At 41.1% G+C, this 21,081-nt stretch overlaps 1 protein-coding gene across 1 annotated transcript; it reads right to left on the minus strand.

Annotated features, from left to right (window-relative positions):
• Positions 1 to 1,189: 1,189 nt before the first annotated feature.
• mrpl32 (mitochondrial ribosomal protein L32) lies at positions 1,190 to 20,980 on the minus strand. The gene is made up of 3 exons (XM_060850125.1): positions 20,854 to 20,980; positions 2,090 to 2,277; positions 1,190 to 1,648 (listed from the first exon to the last, which is right to left on the minus strand). The coding sequence occupies exons 1-3, from the start codon at positions 20,930 to 20,932 to the stop codon at positions 1,391 to 1,393; spliced, it is 525 nt and encodes a 174-aa protein (XP_060706108.1). The 5' UTR covers positions 20,933 to 20,980; the 3' UTR covers positions 1,190 to 1,390.
• Positions 20,981 to 21,081: the final 101 nt, after the last annotated feature.

Below are 21,081 nucleotides of genomic sequence, written 5' to 3' on the forward strand. Positions count from 1 at the left end.
AAATCTTTGGTGCAGGTCTTGAATTCACATTTTCTTGATTTACAAACAAGTGTGATATTCACTGAGCTATGGCTTTTAAAGAAAGGGCAAAAAACCAGGGCTGGGGAAACAGACTTTCATGGAACACTGATCAATTGCTTTTTCACTTGCAGCAATGCCACAGGGAACTCTTAAAATTCTTAACTTTCTAAAAAATCTTATATAAAATTAGCATTGACCAGATAATATTTGCACATTCAGGTAAACTTCTGAAAGTTGACTGCACTACCTCTGCTTTATGAACTTCAATAATGATTTGATTGCAAAAATACATTCAAACATCTCACTTTCACACAGATCACAAAAAAGGATAGACTTGGTGATCTTTTATCATGCATTTAAATGAACTGAGCTTTATCATCTTTTCGGAGCCATAGAGAGCAAAACTATCTCAATTAGTCACTACTTTCTGGTATTTTGAATTCAGCATTGATGAAGCTTTAATCATCTCTTACCGCAATGATCGCTGACTCAAAAGAAAACAAGAGTATCAGCCTTTTTTGTAAAACAGGTCACGCAAACTATTTGTATATTTTAGATTTTTATGTTAAGAACATGTTGAATCAGCCTCATTAGTAAATCCACTCCATAATCTAGACAGCCTCTAGACTACATGAAGTCCGAAAAAAAAGTAGAGAGCCTGTTTTGGTTAGAATTAATCCATTCTACCTTCAATGTCAAGACAGTTACTCAAAGCATGATTACAGAAGTTAAAAGTAACTTGAGAAAAGTTAATAGATATCAGATTAATTCAACCAACTTTACCAAGTGGAAAGAAGGCACTTTGAGGCGGCGTAATAGTAATACATGATGGATTCATAAAAAAACGATTTAATATTAAAATGATCTCAAAGCTTTCAGAAACAGGTGCAAGAAAAGCAGACAGCAAGGAATGAAGCAAGGAATTTGTGGGGGAGGCGCATTTGTTGCCAGCTAAAAGATTTAGTTAAAGGATGGATTTCCAAAAGGCTTTTAAAAGATGAGAGGCATGGTGGAGATATGCAGAAACTTAGGGACATAAATTTTAAATGTCTATCACCATAGATTCTTGAATTTAGCTCACTTATTTCTGCACTGCTGCACAGAACTGAGGAAAAGTACTGTTTATCTCTGTTTTTGAAACAATTGAACAAAAGACCAGATGAGCATATTGTGTAGAAAGGATTTATTACAATGCACATTTCTCTAGACCATAAATTCCTGAAATATTCTGAAACATACTTCCTTTATTAACAAACAAGGGTAACACACTTGTATATTTTGAGCAACTGTGGCACATTTTAACAATGCCTGACGACATAAACAAAAAGGTCTCATTAGCTTGAATTTCCCCTCTTATATTGTGCTCACATCAAGAGTCTACTGTAAACCAAGCTGGACGCTTTCGATTCCTTTCAATGATCCTTTTTCCAACATCAGCCTCTGTAGCCTTTTCTCCTGCATAAAGTATAATACTTTCTACAGGGGGAGTGTTATGTGGCCTTCCTTCCTGTGCCTGAATCTGTGCTCGTACAAGAGCTGTTTCATGTACAACCTTTTGATAGCAGAAGGCACATAGGACATGCTTCAGTTTTAAGCGCCCACAAACTTGACAGACCTCTATGTTGTTCTGAAATGATAAGAAATTCCAAAGAGAAAATGAAAACAAAACTGAGCAAATTTGCTTCACTTTCAGGTCAGATTTAAATCTTAAAAATAAAGTTGCTGCATTATTTAAAGTAAGGCATGAGATTGTTGACAGATTGTTTACAAGTAACCAATACAAATATTTAGCACTAACAAGGATACTTCACACCACATAAACCCCAGTTATATTACAATAATGGCAGAGCGATCTAGTTGTAGAATTCACTACCATTAATATCAATCCACAACTGAGAACCTATGTCTATTCTTGTGTGATCCTCATGAAGATCAACTGCAAGCACTTTTATGCACAGCTTTCAGACAAAGGTCATAGAGATGACTACTCACGTGCTGACTTGGTTTGAAAACTGTGCAAAGCAACACATTGTGAGAAAATGTACTTGAGCTTATTCTATGCACATACCTTAACTTTTTCTAACTTCCGAATGTCCCTCCGCCTACAGCGGTTGACTTCAATCGTACGCCGTTTTTTGGGTGCCGCCATCCAGAAGATACTATCTAGGAAGCTGGGACTCTCACTCCGGTCACCATCATGGGATTCCGCTTCAGAACGAGGGAAGTTTACTGGAGACTCTATTACCAGTGCAGGAACTAACAGCAAAGAAACAGGAGAAGTGAACAAACTGAATTTTATTAGCAGATGAGAAAAAACTATGCTATGGGGAAGCATCAGACAGACTTGTATCTGTACAGTGCCTTTATGCCTTCAGGACCCCAAAGAATTTTATAATCAATTAAGTACTTTTGAAATGCAATCACTTTTGTAAAGTAGGAAAATTCAGGAAGCAGCTTTTGGAGGGAAGTTGTGATGTCACTTTGGTGCATGTGGTAGAGTTTTAAGGGCATATCTGAACCCCTTGCTCCATCAGCCCTATTCTCAATAAAAAGGTGACCACTTGATCTCTCACCTGATCTCATGTTAGCTGATATTGCTCATAAATTTTATCTCAAGGGTCTTCAAATCTGCTGCCACTGTTCCTCTCTTCAAATCAGCTTATAAACTACTGCCCTGTCCACATCTTCCCTTGCCTCTCAAAAGTTATTGAATGAGCTGTGGTTGCCCAAGACTGTACCTAATTGTCCACAGAACTCTATGCTTGAAGAACTTTGATCAGCTTTCCACTCTGGCACAATATCAAAATGCCTGTCAAGATCACAAATGACATCTTATGTGCTTATATGAAAAGGATAACTTTCCCTCATTATTCTTCAGTCTGTCCACAGCCTTTGACAGGCCAACCACCTCCAATGCTTCTGCATTGTTGTCCAGATATTTGGGACTTCTTCCTGGTTCCATTCTTATTTATCTAATCAGTCAGAGAATCGTTTTCAATGGCTTTGATTCCTGTTCCCATACTTAATTCTAGGGTCCTGCAAGGATCTATCCTTGGCCTCGTCCAATTTCTCATTGGAATGTTATTCAAAAACACAAGGTCAGTTTGCACACGTCTGCTGATGTCATCGAACTCTACTTTACTACCACCTTTCATGATTCTCCCACTGCTAAGTTATCAGATTGCTTGTCCAGAATTCATTACTATACAAGCCATTGCCTTCAGTCCCTGGTTAACATCTCCATGCCTTTCCCTGGGAACAGTCTGAGAAAATATTGCCCCTGCTTCAGCTCATGAGCTGAAACCCTTATTCCTACCTCCAATCCTTTGAGATCTCTTCTGTTTCTCCAATTCTAACCTCTTGTGCATTCCACATTTCCTTTGGATTGAGGCTTCAAGCATTTAACACCAGGCATTGGAATCTCTTTGTCTTCCTCAGCTCCTTTAAAACTTTGACCAAACTTTTGGTCACCAGCTCTAATTATCTCTATGAGGCTGGGGAGTCGATGCTAATCATCTTTGTTCATTTTATGGAGTTGAAGGGACATTAAATGTAAATGAGCATTGTTGTTCACTAATCTTGACTTGCATGTATCCAGTCATCCATTTACAGCATCGATTTAATCACTTTGAAAAAGCACTAACTAAGTTTTCTTTTTAAAAATCCCCTCTAGAGGCCAGAAAAACAGGGGGACAAAGTAATAGATTTTGGAGTAAACAAAGATCATAAAAGGAACAGTTTGCTGCAAAATAACCCTGATTGCAACAGTTAGAATACACAGTGATACTATCTACAGAAACTGTACTGTGAAGTAAAATGCTGCAATGCTCTTTCTTGCTGGTATAGAAATTTGTTCTGTTTACAGAGCTCACTGAGACCCTCCAGTGGCAGTAGCCATGAATGGCGGACACATTGCACAGTCCATGAGATGCAGAATAACATCTAAATCCATGTACCATGTATTTTTCCAAAAGGTTAAACAGAAACATTTTCTTCTCAAAACAACTTTGTGCATTTGATGCTTTGTATACACAAGTTGTGTTAAGATGTATTTGGTTATCCACCCCATAATTGTATTATATACAATTGTCTGTGGGTCAACTATGATAACTGTTTTATCTTGAAGAATGTTATTGGTTCAAGTCTCTCTCCATAATTTATTCTGGAACCTCAATGCAGTCCTGAGAGTGTGTTGCACTCTCAGAGGTGAGATGTTTAAGACAGAATTTAAACCATGGTGGGTGAATATGAGAGATCTTGAGATACTGTTTCAAGCAGACATACATTCCTGATGTTCTGGCCAATACTTCTCCCTCAACTGACATTGCCGAAAACACATTATCTGGTCATATCACCCTTCCATCCTGTGGGATTCTGTTTTGCTCAAATTGATCACCACACCACAGTAATAGCACTTTTGAACACCTTGTGACTGTCAATCACTTTGGAACAGTCTGCAACCATGAAACATGCTATATGAATTCAATTACAGTCATAGAGTCAGATGTACAGCACAGAAACAGACCCTTCAGTCCAACTCATCCATGCCGACCAGATATCCTAAGCTAATCTAGTCCCATTTCCAGCACTTGGCCCATAGCCCTCTATACCCTTCCTATTCATGTACCCATCCAGATGCCTTTTAAATGCTGCAATTGTACCAGCCTCCACCACATCCTCTGGCAGTTCATTCCATACACGTACCACCCTGTGTGTGAAAATGTTGTCCTTTAGGTCCCTTTTATATTTTTCTCCTCTCACCCTAAACCTATGCCCTCTAGTTCTGGACTACCTAACCCCAGGGAAAAGAACTTGTCTGTTTATCTTATCCATGACCCTCATGATTTTATAAACTTCTATAAGGTCACCCCTCAGCCTCCGATGCTCCAGGGAAAACAGCCCCAGCCTCTTCAACCTCTCCCTATAGTTGAAATCCTCCAATCCTGGCAACACCCTTGTAAATCTTTTCTGAATACTTTTAAGTTTCACAACAGCCTTCCATAGGAAGGAGCTGAAAATGTGTTGCTGGTCAAAGCACAGCAGGCCAGGCAGCATCTCAGGAATAGAGAATTTGACGTTTCGAGCATAAGCCCTTCATCAGGATGAATTCCTGATGAAGGGCTTATGCTCGAAACGTCGAATTCTCTATTCCTGAGATGCTGCCTGGCCTGCTGTGCTTTGACCAGCAACACATTTTCAGCTGTGATCTCCAGCATCTACAGACCTCATTTTTTACTTCCATAGGAAGGAGACTAGAATTGCACGCAATTCTAAAAGTTGCCTCACCAATGTCCTGCACAGCCACAACATGACCTCCCAACTCCTATACTCAATTCTCTGACCAATAACGGAAAGCATACCAAACACTTCTTCACTATCCTATTTACCTGCGACTCCAATTTCAAGGAGCTATGAATCTGCACTCCAAGATCTCTTTGTTCAACAACACTCCCCTGGACTTTACCAGTGTAGAAGCCCTGCTTTGATTTGCTTTTTTTTGTATCTTGATTGAAACAATGTCAAATTAGGTGAGGTTATCCTTATTTCATTATTGCTCCTTTGAAGAATCTGTTATAATCATAGAATCCCTAGCGTGGAAAGAGGCCATTTGGCCCAACAAGTCCACACCGACCTTCCGCAGAATATCCCACGCAGACCCATTCCTCTACATTTCCCAATGCACCTAAGCTACACATCCCTGAACAATATGGGCAATTTAGCATGGCTAATTCACCTAATGTGCACATCTTTGTGGCTGTGGGAGGAAACTGGAGTACCCGGAGGAAATCCATGCAGACATGGGGAGAATGTGCAAACTCCACACAAACAGTTGCCGAGGCTGGGATTGAACCCGGGTCCCTGGCGCTGTGAGGCAGCAGTGCTAACCATTGAACCACCGCGCTGTCTTGATTTGCTAAATGTGGATTGAGCATTAATCCTGTTGTGAGAGAAAAGCTTGTCAAGAGTCATTGACATGGACATCTTAAAAAATAAACTTCCTTCTGAAGCCTATAATTCCTTACATTTTTCTCGACATCAAATGGATCAAAGCAGTACATGAATTTTACAATTATATCAAGGTCTAAAGTAGTACGAAACTAAAGGAACTGCCATCTTAAGAGGATGGGAATCATGTCACGGCAATCAAACTTACAAGAAGCATGTTGTTTTTATGGATTCAACAGATTAGAAAAATCTAGCCAATTAACACTACTGTCCTTCCTGCGCTCTGAAGCGGGACAATGTCCAATTCCCTTGGATTTTTATTCAATGGCTTAAAACAGACAAAGCTTGCTGCTTGTGTTTTCCTGTATGCCAGGAGAATAATAGGTAGACAAGCAGGAGGCTAGAAGGATACAGCAAGCCAGGCAGCAGAGTTAGAAAAGTCAATGTTTCGTGTGTAACCCTTCTTCAGGACTGAGGGTGGGTGTAAGGGGAGCTGAGGATAAGGGGGTTTTGGGGGGGGGGGGGGGTGGTGGGGGTGGTGGAGGTGGTTGGGGTAGAAGGGTTGAGTGGTGAGGTGGTGATAGAGGTAAAGGGTACGGCCTGGTTGGTTGATGGGAGAAATTAATCCGGTCAGTAGTTGGAAATGAGGGTTCATTCGAGGAATGGAAGGGAGGAGAAGGGGTTGGAAAGGGAGGTTATATGAAATTGCAGAACTCAAATTAGAGGAACAACACCTTTTCTTCTGCCTGGGCAGCCTACAGCTCCAATGTTGAGTTCTCCAATTTCAAATAACCTCCCTTCCCGTCCCTGACTCCCTTTCTAGTGCTTCCTCCTCTCTTCCACTCCTCTGACTGACCCTTCGTTCCAACTACCAACTGGATTCCTTCATCCTATTAACCAACCAGGCCATACCCTCTCCATCTGTGTTCACTTATCATTATGGCACCACTCAGTCCAACTCCCCACCCAAAACCCTCCCTCACCACCCCCCCCAAGTCCTACTTGACAATGAGGGGGTGCCACTTGTTACTGCGTAAATTTAAGTCAGATGCTTCATTGGTTTAGTATGGTAACCCCATGCTGTTGGCTCTACATCACAAATCAGCTGTTCAGCCAACTTGGTGTCCCTACAAAATGTGTTGTCCAACAGTGGCTCAGACATTCTCTATTTGACAGGATACAATAAATTCTCATCAGAATTGGTCTCCTTTTTGCTTTGTTCTTTCATGAGATGTGGACCTTCCTGGCAAAGCCCATCCATGAATGCCCATTATCTCAGTGACTTGCTCAGCCATTTCAGAGGCCAGTTAAGGGTCCTCTACATTGCTGTGGGTCTGCAGTCACTCACAAACCAGGCCAAGTAAAGATAACCAATCTCTATTCCTAAATGGGGTCAGCGAACCAGGTGTTTTTATGATAAGCAACAATGGTTTCATGACACCAATTCTGAGATTAGTTTTATATTTCAGAATTATTAATTGAATTCGAATTCAATCAGCTTCCATGATGGGATTTGATCTCCTCGAGCATTAGCCTGGGCCTGTGGATTACCAGTTCCCTGACATGACTATTTTGCTACACTAAGAAAGGTCCACAGCTATGGTCACTTGGGTAGAATAGGTTAAGAAATATTCTGATAAGAAGAATCTCAGCATCATTTCTCAATCTAAACAAGCGACAAAAGTTATTTTACTTCTTTAAAGAATGCACTTTCCTTCAAGTGATTAGCACTGATCAGCAGACGCCAGTTAGAAATACGAACTGAAGTTAACAGTATGACAGAAATGAAATATCAGTGAAAATCATTAGTAGACAAATTAGGGACAAAAAAACTGATTCAGACAAGAGATGAGTGCGAAATCAGGCTGACAATCCAATACAATGCCACAGGAGTGCTGCATTGTTGGAGCTTTCTCAGGTGGACATAAAAGAGTCCACTGAACATGTAGCAAAACACAGGAGTTTAAATATGTATCCATTAAGCATTGTCTGGAAATGTTGATCTGGTGATGAGCACATTTCTGTTCATGACATCATGCTATATACAAAACAGCTCTTGCATTTAAGATTTTGGAGACGATTTGTAGCCCAGGTTGCTCACTGAGCTGCTGGGTTTGTTTTCAGACGTTTCCTCACCATGCCAGGTAACGTCATCAGTGGCGTTCTGTCCCACATGCTAGTTATGAGTCTTGGTTTATTGTGTTGGGAGGTATAATTTCTGTTTGTGAGAGGTTGGTAAATGGGGTCCAAATCTATGAGTTTGCTAATGGAGCTCCAATTTGAATGCCAGGCCCCTAGGAATTCCCGTGTTGCCTGTCCCAGTCGAACTGCTGCCCCTCTTCACTTGTGTGTATGGATACTAGTGATAGTTGGCCATGTCTTTTGGTGGCGAGTTGGTGCTCATATATCCTACTTGCTAGTCTCTTGCCAGTTTGTTGCAGTCCTTGCAAGGTATTTTGTATATTACGTTCATTCTGCTGGCTGTGGGTACAGAGTCCTTTAAATTCATCAGTAGTCATTTTAGTGTGGTAGTAGGTTTATGGACTATCATGATGCCTTGGGGCCAGAGTAGTCTGGTCGTCATCTCTGAAATGTCCTTGATGTATGATAGGGTGATGAGAGTGTCTGGGTGTACTGAGCTTGCCTGTTTAGGTCACTGTGCAGTAATTGGCAGACTACGCTTATTGGGGAACAGTGCCTGAATACGTTGTAGAGGTGTTTCTCCTCGGCTTCTCAGTCTGTGATGTGGCTCTTGCATTTCTGATATTACAATTATGATCATGGGTTAGAAGGGTAGAGAACATCCCAAATAGTACAGGAGTTTGAAAGGATTAACTACCCTTACAAAAATAAATGGAAGGGACTTTTAGAATCTTTCAAGAGGTGAAAAGAATATGGGCAGCAGCAACATAAAGAGTGATGGGAGTGCTCAGCAGCGGTAATAGCTGTTAAGGGAGTGCCTGGAGAAAAGGGAATCTGCTGTGGATGTGAACTACTATCCGTCTGGAGATTTTTTGCATTCATCACATCTCAGGACAAATGTGTAAGGGATCTTGGAATGCAACAAATGCTCTCTCCATATAACATATCAGATCATATAAATAGACAGGGTGTAACATAAAATCATTACTTTATTGCAGTGTTTTCTGAATTGGCATGCTGGCTGCAAAATTATACGTCAGCTCCTTTCAAACAGCAGTTTTCCTGACCAATGCCTGATTCCTGCTTACTGCACATACTGACATGGATTTATAAAAGGACTCTGAAGAATTATTGCATGGAATAACATGAGTATGCTGACCCCTACTGCTGGTTTTGAGTACTGGGACTTGCTTCTGTGAACAATTGGCCTGTCTGGGTAACATGATGTAGATTAGAAGATTAGATTAGATTCGGCCCAACAAGTCCACACCGACCCTGCAAAGACTAACCCATCCAGACCCATTTCCCTCTGACTAATGCACCTAACACTATGGGCAACTTAGCGTGGCCAATTCACCTGACCTGCACATCTTTGTGCTATGGGAGGAAACCAGAGCACCTGGAGGAAACCCCGGGTCCGTGATACTGTGAAGCAACAGCGCTAACCACTAAGTCACCCCACAGAAGAGGCCCTTTCACCCATCAAGTCTATCTACACTGATCCCATTTTCCAGAATGTGGCCCATTCTTGAATGTTATATTTCAAGTGCTCATCCATTTATATTTGAAAAGTTCAGAGGTCTCCTGCCTCTACTATCTTCCCAGCTAGTGCAATCCAGATTCTCACCACCCTGGATATGTAGATGGCAGATTCATCAATGTGCAGTTAGGTAAATGGCAGGATTTCTGAATGGACATAGTTTATTAGCAACATTGGCTTCTGTGGAACAATTGATTGGTGTTTCATAATTTCATAAGCTGTAAATGGTCTACCTATGCTCCTCTCTCCCAAAACATAGATTTGCATCAAATACCCACTTCCCTGTGCTTATGACTGTTACTCTTTAGCAATTAGAGTCACAGTCATACAGCAGGGAAAAAGATCCTTCAGTCCAACTTGTCCGTGCTGACCAGGTATTCTAAATTAATCTGATCCCATTTGCCAGCATTTGGCCCATATTCCTCTAAACCCTTCCTATTCATATACCCATCCAGATGGTTTTTAAATGTTGTAATTGTACCATTCTCCACTACTACTTCTGGCAGCTCGTTCCATACACGCACACCCTCTGCATGAAGAAGTTACCCCTTAGGGTCTCTTTTAAATCTTTTCTTCTTCCCTTAAACCTATGCCCTCTAGTTTTAGACACCCCTGGACTGGGGCAAAGATCTTGACTATTCATCCTATCCAGGCCACTCATGATTTCAAACCTCTTTCAGGTCATCCCTCACTCTCTGATGCTCCAGGTTAAATAGCCACAGTCTATTCAGCCTCTTCCTATAGCTCAAACCCTGCAATCTAGCAAAGTCCCTCTAAATCTTTTTTGCACCCTTTCAACTTTAACAACATCTTTCCTATAGGGGGGAGACCAGAAATGAACCCAGTATTGCAAAAGTGGCCTAACCAATGTCCTGTACAGCCACAACATCCTATACTCAATGCACTCTCCAATAAAGGCAAGCCTACAAAATGCCTCTTTCGCTAGCCTGTCTACCTGTGACTCCACCTTCAAGGATCTATAAACCCACATCCCAAGGTCTCCGTTCAGCAACACTCCCCATGTCGTACCATTTAGTGCAGAAGTCTGCCCTGATTTGCCTTAACAAAATGTAAAACCTCAGATTTACCTAAATTAAACCCCATCTGTCACTCCTCAGCCCATCTGAATGATCAAAGTCCCACTGTTCTCTAAGATGACCTTCTTCACTGTCCACTACACCTCCAATTTTGGTGTTATCTGCAAATGTACTAATCATCCCCCCTACATTCACATTTAAATCATTTATACAAATGTCAAACAGCAGTGAAATGAGCAAGAATCTTTGCAGCACACTGCTGGTCACAGGCCTCCAGTCTGAAAAGCAACCCACAACTACCACTTTCTGTTTCCTACCTTCAAGCCAGTTTTGTATCCAAATGGCTAGCTCGTCTGGATTCCAAGTACCAACCTTGCTAACCAGTCTACCAGGCACAACCTCATTAAACACCTTGCTGAAGTCCATAGCCAACATCCACCACTCTGCCTTCATTAATCTTCCTTGTCACTTCTTCAAAGAAAATCTTAATCAAATTACTGAGACTCAATTTTCCATGCACAAAGCCATGTTGACTATCCCTAATCAGGCCATGCCTTTCCAAATGCATGTAAGCCCTGTCCCTCTGAATCCTTGTAACAACTTACCCACCACTAATCTCAGGCTCTATGGTCTTCAATTCCCTGGCTTTTCTTTACCATCTTTCTTAAATAATGGCACCACAGGCACAATAGCTCAGTGGTTACCACTGATGCCTCACAGCACCAGGGACCCAGGTTCGATTACACTCTTGGGCAACTGTGTGTGGAGTTTGCAGGTTCCCTGTGTCTGTGAGAGTTTCCTCTGGGGGCTCTGCTTTCCTCCCACAGTCCAAATACATGTAGGCTAGATGGATTACCCACGAAAATGTTGGATTACAGGGACAGACTGGATCTGGGTGGGATGCTCTTCAGAGGGGTGGTGTGGTCTCAAAAGGTTGAATGGCCTGCTTCCACACTAAAGGGATTATATGATTAGCTGACTTCCAGTCTTCTGGTATCTTTCCTATGGCTATCAGTGATACAAATATCACAGCAAGGGGACCAATAATCACTTCCCTAGCTTCCTACCTGGGACACACCTGCTCAGGTGCCAGGAATTTAACAACCTTTACACATTTTAAGAAGTCAAACACCTCCTCCACCGTAATTCAAGACATCACTATTTATTCTTCCAAGTTCTCTATCTTCCATATTCCTCTCCACAATAAATACTGACTCAAAATACTTGTTTAGTATCTCATCCACCTCCTGTGGTATCAAACTTAGAAGGCCTTGTTGATCTTTAAGGGCCTTATTCTCTATTTACTCTTTGGCCCTTAATTTTTTTTGTAGATTCACTTTGGATTATCCTTAACCCTTTGGCTAAAGCTATCTCATGCCTTTGCAATGCAAAAACTGAACCTCTGTTATAAAATGTTTTATACAGTGAGCTATTGCTTGTAGTGCCTAACTAGAAAGTTGTTGGGAGACAGATTGGTTATCCAGAATAAAATAAAGAACTGGGATGCTGGAAATCTGAAACAAAACAGAAACTCAGGAGGTCTGGCAGCATTTGTAGAGAGAAAGGAGAGCTAATCTTTCGATTCCAGTGTCCAGATGCTGACATTCTATTTTCATTGCTGTCACAGTGACCCAATGCCAGTGGAATGCAAATCCTTCCCTATAGTCTGAAAGAATCAATTTGGGTTATTCTCATACATCTGCTGACAGCAGTTTATGGTAGTGCTTTTGTAGCTAAGGGAATAAATTTTACCTTTTGATTTGGAATAATGTATAAAAGACCTAGACACTGAACAAAGTAAAAACATAAACAAAAGCATACAGATTACATTTTTAATATTCTCATCAGTTGAATCCTGCTGTGATCAAAAATGTAAAATTAGCACACTGGGTATCTTCCATAGTACCTGAAAGAATCATAATCCAGAAAAGATTCTTCAGCCCATTGAGTCTGTACAGCCAAAAATATATACTACTTTCACTAGTCCCACAGCCTTATATGTTCTGACACTTCAAGCACTCATCCAAGTAAAAGGTTGTGAGGTTTTCTGCTTCAACTACCCTTCCAAGTATTACATTCTAGATCCCCACTACCCTCTGGATGAAAAGTGTTTTCCTCAAATCCCATATAAATCTCCTGCCTTTCACTTTAAAATTGTGCTCCTTGTTATTGACCCTTTGGCTAAGGGGAACAGCTGCTTTTTATTCATCCTGTCCATGCCCCTGGAATCCTATTTACCTCCAACAGATTTCCCCTGAACCTATCTGCTCCAAAGAAAACAACTCTATCTTATCTGGTCTCCCTTCATAGTGGAAATGCTCCATTCATCATCCTGGTGAACCTCATTTGTAACGATCCTACAGTGTGCTGCCGAGAACTGCACATGGTACTCCAGCCTAACAAAGTTCTGCTTCAAAATGGCCACTAAGTCCCCAGTGAATCTTAGCAATTCCCTCTGGCTGCTGACTGATGTGTTGTTTGGATTTCCAAACACAAAGAAAAAACAAAAGATACACATAGTGAGAGACAATGGGAGACCTGCTGTTACTGTAATATACTATTATTTTAAAGCTATGCTTGGAAGGAAACACTGCTCAATTCAGTTCTTGATTTTCCATTACTATTCTTGACTGATTTGGACTGGGGTGCACAAAGTCAAAAATCACACAACACAGGTTATTTTTCAACAGGTTTATTTGGAAGCACTAGTTTTTAGAACACTGATGAAGGAGCAGCGCTCTGAAAGCTAGTGCTTCCAAATAAACCTGTTAGACTATAACCTGGTATTGTGTGATTTTTTTTACTTTATTCTTGACTGGTTATTGTATAGCAACAGATTTTCTTCTGATCCAGTGGTGGCTTGGATACTATTCTTGCATTTTTAGCATTGTGGAACTCTGACTGCTGCTTTTGATGCAGGTAACCTTTACCAGACTGGTAGCTCATTCTGTGATCTACGAGGTAATACAGCTGGCATACATTTTTATCCTATCCATTGGAATAATATTCATTTGTTGCAATATGATAATGGACAATGAGAGCAGTATCACCCAACTGTATGAATGTATGTTTCAATTGAACAGCCGAGTAACATATCATTTTGAGCTAACTTTACTGAAAGGTTTCAGAAGCTATCCATCTCCAAAGAATAGTATAAATCTGGAACTCCCTTTTGCTCTTCTCTTCTCCCATTGGCTCACCATAAAAACAGGAAAGAATTATGGCTCGGTCAATTGAAATGATCAAAATTGCGATTAATCGTATTTTCTTGGGTAAAGATATGGAGACATGCATAGTCAAACTGAGTAAGTGTAATCGATGTACAGGTTAATCATTATCTAATCAATGGCAAAACAGATTTGAGGGTATAGGGAGAGGGTGAATTGGTTGGGGCTGTTTTCCCTGCAGCGCCAGAGGCTGAGGGGTGACCTTAGAGGTTTATAAAATCATGAGGGGCATGGAAAGGGTGTACAGCCAAGATCTTTTCCCTGGCGTGGAGAAGTCCAGAACTATAGGGCATAGGTTTAGGGTGAAAAGGGAAAGATTCCCAAGAGGCCTAAGGGACAACATTTTCACACAGAGCATGGTGCATGTATGGATTGGGATACCAGAGGAAACGGTGGAGGCTGGTATAATTACAGCATTTAGAAGGCATCAGGATGGATATATGAATAGGAAGGGTTGAGAGGTATGTGGGCCAAATTGGACTAGATTAATTTCAGATATCTGGTTGGCATGGATGAGTTGAACCGAAGGGTCTGTTTTGGTGCTGTACATCTCTATGATTCTGAATGCCAGTATTTGCTGGTCAAATACAGCATAGACTCATTTTGTATTTAGGCCAATATGATGGCACCGGACATAATTACCACTGTAAAGTATTCTCCTCAGGAGGTAGCATTAATAACATATAGCAAAACTAAAACTAAAAACATACATACATTGAGTATCTGTTAAAGATTTTTTTCTTGTTGTCAGTGAAGTCCACAATGCCCTGCCCATAATGCCCAAAAAGATTCAAATTGATTAAATTCCAAGGTCACCTGGACATGCACCAGACCTTGATACTGCATCAAATACTTGCAGCAACTGTGCATTGGTCTCCTGGGTCTTCGAACCGATCCATGGATGGGTGAGTTTTTACCAAGTCTAGGACCGATTTGTTATAGTGGATAGCCAGGAAAGTGGGCTGAGGCAACAATCAGATTTGCCAGGCTTGAGGGATAAAGAGCCTACTCCTGTACCTAATTCATAAGTTTACAGCTGTTTTCTAATCAATTTGCTTACAGATGCAATTATACACCTGTTTGTCTTATTTTATTATCCATTCTTTTAGCTTTTAAATATTTTCCCACTCTTCTGGTCAACCACTAATTTTCTACACACCATACACATTTTATTTCAATTTTATACCAACCTTAACTCTATTAGTTAGCCAAAGATTGTGCAGCCTTTGGTAGAGTTTTTCCTCTCAATGGAATTTGAAGACAGTCATGAAATATCTCCTGCTTCTCTTACTATTTAACTTTTAACCCATTTACCCAGTCCAGTTTAGCCAACTGACTGCATTTTTGTGTGATTGTCTTTATTTAAGTTTAAGACACTACTTATAGACCTACATTTCTCAATCTCAAAAAGAATAAAATTTTTATCATGCTAAGATCAATCTTGCCTACATTATTCTTTACTGAGGTATTTCAATTAATTGAAAAATGTGTTGCTGGAAAAGCGCAGGTCAGGCAGCATCCAAGGAGCAGAAGAATCAATGTTTCGGGCATAAGCCCTTCTTCAGGAATCCCGAAACATTGATTCTCCTGCTCCTTGGATGCTGCCTGACCTGCTGCGCTTTTCCAGCAACACATTTTTCAGCTCTGATCTTCAGCATCTGCAGTCCTCACTTTCTCCTATTTCAATTAATTGCCTCATTATAATATTTCCAGGTCTAAAAATAATCTGCTCCAATGTTCCAGAACGTATTGTTCAAAGTAACTGTCTTTGAAACATTAAGAATCATCCTTCAGGCTCTCTTTACCAATTTGATTTGTTCAACTGATGTAAAGATTAATCCCCATGATTATTGCAATATCTTTCTTAACGTACAGTGTCCTTTTATGTAGCTATTTACTGTGGTTGAGAGGGGTTGGTCTATAAACCATTTCAACAATTTGATTTTTTGAACAAAGATCATTTCCTATTGTACAAATCCCATTCATTATTGAAAGGGAAAATCCACCTCCTTTTTCTTTACTCCTGCCTTCCAACATGTCAAATACTCATGAATATAACTTTACTTATATTTGTTCTCTCAATTTATCCATCTTTTTATGAAAACTGTGAGGATTCAATTAAAACTAAACGTTTAGTTTTGGTTTGTTACTGTTTTTGCCAGATTTAATCTTCTTTATCATATAGTGTTGTTTATACTGAGCAACCTCGATTATCCAAACATTCATTATCTGAATTTCAGATTATCCGAACAAGATCTCAAGGTCCCGGTGCTTGGGTAAATTGTATTATCCGAGCATTCAATCATTCGAACATTGGATTAATCAAAAATGTACTCACACCAGTGTCGTTCGGATAATCGAGATTGCCCTGTATACTATGTTCCTACTTGTCACACTCTCGTTCTTTTCGCCCTGAAATATTGCCTTGTCCCTCCTCTTTAACTTCCCAAATCTGCCCTTATATGACCCTAAGCCCCCACTATTCATCCAAAGTCCTCCCTACCAGTTATAGGTTTTGTCAGGACACAGATCTCAGCACACCTCAGGCAAAAGTTGTTCCAATAATACATATTTCCCCAGTATTAGTGGCAGCATGCCTACCATTGAAATGCATTTCTCCAACAACAATCTTTGATTAATGCTTTATTTACCTAATGCAAACTTTTTCGTGACCCAGGAAGCAATTTATCTTTGTGAGTCTGCTTGTGAAATTTACTCCTAGCCACTCATAGTTCCTTAGCAAAACCTCTTTCTTCGTCTTTGTTTTGTTTCAAGCTTTTGACTAGTAATGACTTCCATTTTTATGAACTGCAAATCTCATGTCCGATGTGTTCTGTAACTGGAGATAGGAATGGACTGTGCTATTAAGCCATAATTGAGGGGTCAGTGAACGTGGTTTCCACACTCCTTCAAGGTCAGAAATAGGAAAATAAACTACTTCAGTAACTTGTCTTCAGTTAAATGGTTATAGAGTATTACAAGTGTTCAAACATTTATGCCAATAGTGATATGCTTCCCCTGAATAATCAGATTGGGAACATTTCTTTTATTATTCACTCATGGGATATGAGCTTTGCTGGCTGAGCAAGCATTTTTTTTGCCCATCTATTATTGCCATTGAGAAGAGTGGTCAGCCTATTTGGTGTGCGTGCATCCAAAATGCTGCAAGGGAATTCCACAATTTTTACCTAGCAACAATGAAGGAATGGTGATATATTTCAAAATCAAGATGGTGGATGGTTTCCCATATATTTGCTGTTCTTGTCCTCCTAGATGGTAGTGGCCATGAGTTTGAAAGGTGCTATCTAAGGAGCATTGGTGAGTTTCTGCCTGTACCATCTAAGTGGTACACACTGTTGCTCTTGAGAGTTGGAGGCAAAGGGAGTGAGTGTTTGTGGACGTGGTGTCAGTCAAGCATGTTGCTTTGTCCTGGATGGTGTCAAGCTTCTTGTATGCTGTACTTATCCAGGCAAGTGGGGAGTAGTATATCACACTCCTGAATTGGGCCTTGTAAATGGTGGACAGGCTTTGGGAGTCATGAGCAAGTTATTCACAACAAGAATCTGAGCCTCTGATCTACTATAGTAGCCAGAATTCGGTTTCCGGTAATACCATTGAATGTCAAGAAATAATAGTTCAGTTCATTTATTGCAGATAATTTTTGTCTGGTACTTGTGAGGCATGAATAACGTAACTTGCCACTTAAAGGGCTGCTTCACTACCTGCGAAGTCACGAATGATGCTGAATCTTATGCAACCATTATTAAACAACTCACTTTTGGCTTTAAAACGAAGCGGATAGAACTGATTGAGTAGCTGAAGAGAATTGGACCTAGGACATTCTTCTGATGAACTCCCGCAGAGATGTACTAGAGCAGAGATGATGGACCTCCAACAAACAACTATCTTCCTATGTGTCAGGCATGACTCCAATTCATGGAGATGTTTCCCCCAATTCTCATTGACTACATTTTTGCTAGGGCTCCCTGATGCCTCATTCGGTCAAATGCAGCCTTGACTCTCCCCTCATTTCTCGAATTCAATACTTTTGTCCACATTTGAACCCAGACAATAATGAGGTCCCCAGCAGAACCCAGAATGAGTGTCAGTTAGCAGGTTATTGCTAAACGAGAGCGGCTTGATAGCACTTTTGCTGACCCTTTCTGATGACTACAAATAGATCAATGGGGTCATAATTGGTTGGGTTGGATTTGCACTGTTTTTGTGTGCAGAACATATCTGGGCAAGTTTTCACATTAATGGGTAGATGCCTGTATTATCGCTGTAATGGAACAACTTGGCTAGGGACACAGCAAGTTCTGGAGCACAAGTTTTCAGGATTACTGTGGAATATTGTCAAGGCCCATAACCTGTAGCCTTTGTTAATCTGTGCTTGCAGCCTTTCCTTGATAGCATGTAGAAAGAATCAAATTGACTTGCATTTGTGAAGCTGGAAACCTTCAGATGAGGCTGCAATGAATCATCCACTTAGCACTTCTGGCTGAAGATTGATGTGACTGCTTCAGCCTTATCTTTTGCACAAATGTGCTGGATGCTGCCATCATTAAGGATGGCAATACTTACAGACACTCTTCATCCAATGAGTTGACTGCAGAGCTTAGATGTGGCCTTTGGTTGTGAAATCACATAGTTCTCTCTACTACTTACCACCTATGCTGTTTATCACATAAGCAGCCGTGTGTTGTAGCTTCATCAGTTTGACAACTTGTTTTTAGGTTTTCATGATTCTGCTCTCAAAGTGCCTTTCTGTTATGTTAGTTGCACCAGAGTTGATCCACTGGCTTGATGGTCATGGTAGGGTGTAGTTATGCTGTGCCACAAGGTTACAGGTTGTGTTGGAAGTACAATTCCATGGCTTCTGTTGGCGTCTTGGATGCCCAACCTAGAGTTGCTAGATTTGTTTGAAGTCTATTCCATTTGGCATGGTGATTGTGCTTACATCATGATAAGGGTATGCTCAAGGTGAAGGTGGGACTCTGTCTCCACAAGGACGAGGCAGTCGTCATTCATACCTATACTGTCATAAACAATTCCATCTGAAGCAGGTAGATTGGTGAGGATGAGGTCAAGTCTCTTTTTCCCTCTTGTTGGTTCTCTCAGATACAGTTGAGCAGCTAAGTCCTTTGGGACTGAATCAGCTTATTAGTACTGGCATTGCTGAGCCATTCTCAGTGATGGACATTGAAGTCACCATCTGAGCCAGTACTTCCTTCAAGTGCTGTTAATCATGAAGAGGAACTCATTCAATAACTAGCTGAGGGAGGGGAGGGTGATATCGGTAGTGAGCAGGAATTTTTCTTGCCCATGTTTGACCTGATGGCATGAAATAGTCACTGTTGAGGACCCCCAGGGAACCTCCCTAAACTATAAGTCATCTGCATCCACCCTGTTGGATCTGGCAGGACAGAGACAGGGGTGGTGATTGGTTTGTCTTAGACACTGTAGCATTTGATTCCATGAGTATGACAATACTCAGCTTTTACTTGACTAGCCTGAGACAGCTCTCCTGATTTTGGCACTAGTGCCCAAATGTTACCATGGAGGATTTTGTGGGGTCATAAGGGTATGTTTGCAGTTGTCATTTCCAATGCCTTAGTTAATACGAATTGGTCACTTCAGGTTTGTTCAATTTTTTTTAAAAAAAGACTTTGTAGCAATTGATACAATTAAGTGGCTTGTTTGGTTGGTTAGTAAATTTAAATTTTAACATCTGCTGTGGTGGGATTCAAATCCTGTTTCCAGAAAATTAACTGGGTCATTCGTTTACAAGTCTAGTTACAATACCAGCAGGTCATTACCTTCCAAATCTGTACCCAAACAAACTATTAAACTCTTCAAGTATCACTCATCTGCCAACTGCAGGGGAATGGACAAAGCCATTCAAATCAAAAATACGTAAGCACAACATTGCAAAATATAGCAAAGGCAACTGCATATGGCTTCTACACTATAGGCAATTGATTGATTGACAGATATTGTCATACTGCACAGATTAGATTCCCTACAGTGTGGAAACAGGCCATTTGGCCCACAAGTCCACACTGATCCTCCAAAGAGTAATCCATCCAGAGCCATTTCCCTCTGACTAATGCACCTAATACTCTGGGTAAATTAGCATAGCCGATTCACCTGACCAGCCTATCTTTTACGTGGGAGGAAACTAGAACACCCAAAGGAAACCCATGCAGACAGTCGCCTGAGGCTGGAATCGAACCCCTCTCTTGACGCTGTGAGGCAGCTGCACTAACCACTAAGCCACCCCACAGAAGAGGTCCTTTCACCCATCAAGTCTATCTACACTGATCCCATTTTCCAGAATATGGCCCATTCTTGAACATTATATTTCACATGCTCATCTGTTTATGTTTTAAAGGTTCAGAAGTTTCCTGCCTCTATTACCTTCCAGGTAGTGCAAGCCAGATTCTCATCACCCCTGGATACGTAGATAATAGATTCATCAAATGCGCAGTTAGGTAAATGGCAGGATTTCTGAATGGACAGGTATGAGAATGGCAGTATCATTGGATAGACAGGTAGTTAGTTGACTACATTTCTGGATGGATACCTGGATAGAGATGACTAGTAGTATGATTGCAATACTATGAATGTTCTGGGGACCCAGGTTTGAATTCCATCATGGTATCTGGAATTAAGAATCTACTGTGACCATAAAAGCATTACCAATTGTCAGAAAAACTCATCTGGCTCACTGCTGTCTGTCAGAGAAGGAACTCTGCCATCCTCATCTGCTGCAGCCTACATGCAACTCCAGACCCACAGCAATATGGTCGATGCTCAACCGCCCTCTAATACAAATGACTGGCTCACTGGACAGGGAGCAGGCTGGATGGACACGAGGAGACAGATGGAGACCAGCATGAACAGATTCTATTCGCTCCCTAATGTCACAGACTCTCACCCAGACGACGCTGAAGTCCGAACGCCTGCAGCAAAGCACATTCAAACGTCGACCAGGACAGCCGCAGCCATAACGCCATGACCGAGGAGGAGATAGAGCCGACAATGGCTGGCCACTGGGAGTTCAACCCAGTGCGCAGGCGCGTCAATCATACCGCCAGTGGATAGGTTGCAGCATGTGCACGTGATCGCGACCGGAAGCTCGAGCTGACCGTTCAATTGTTTTTAA

This window comes from Hemiscyllium ocellatum, chromosome 34 (assembly GCF_020745735.1).
Source record: "Hemiscyllium ocellatum isolate sHemOce1 chromosome 34, sHemOce1.pat.X.cur, whole genome shotgun sequence".
Classification (NCBI taxonomy): Eukaryota; Metazoa; Chordata; class Chondrichthyes; order Orectolobiformes; family Hemiscylliidae; genus Hemiscyllium; species Hemiscyllium ocellatum.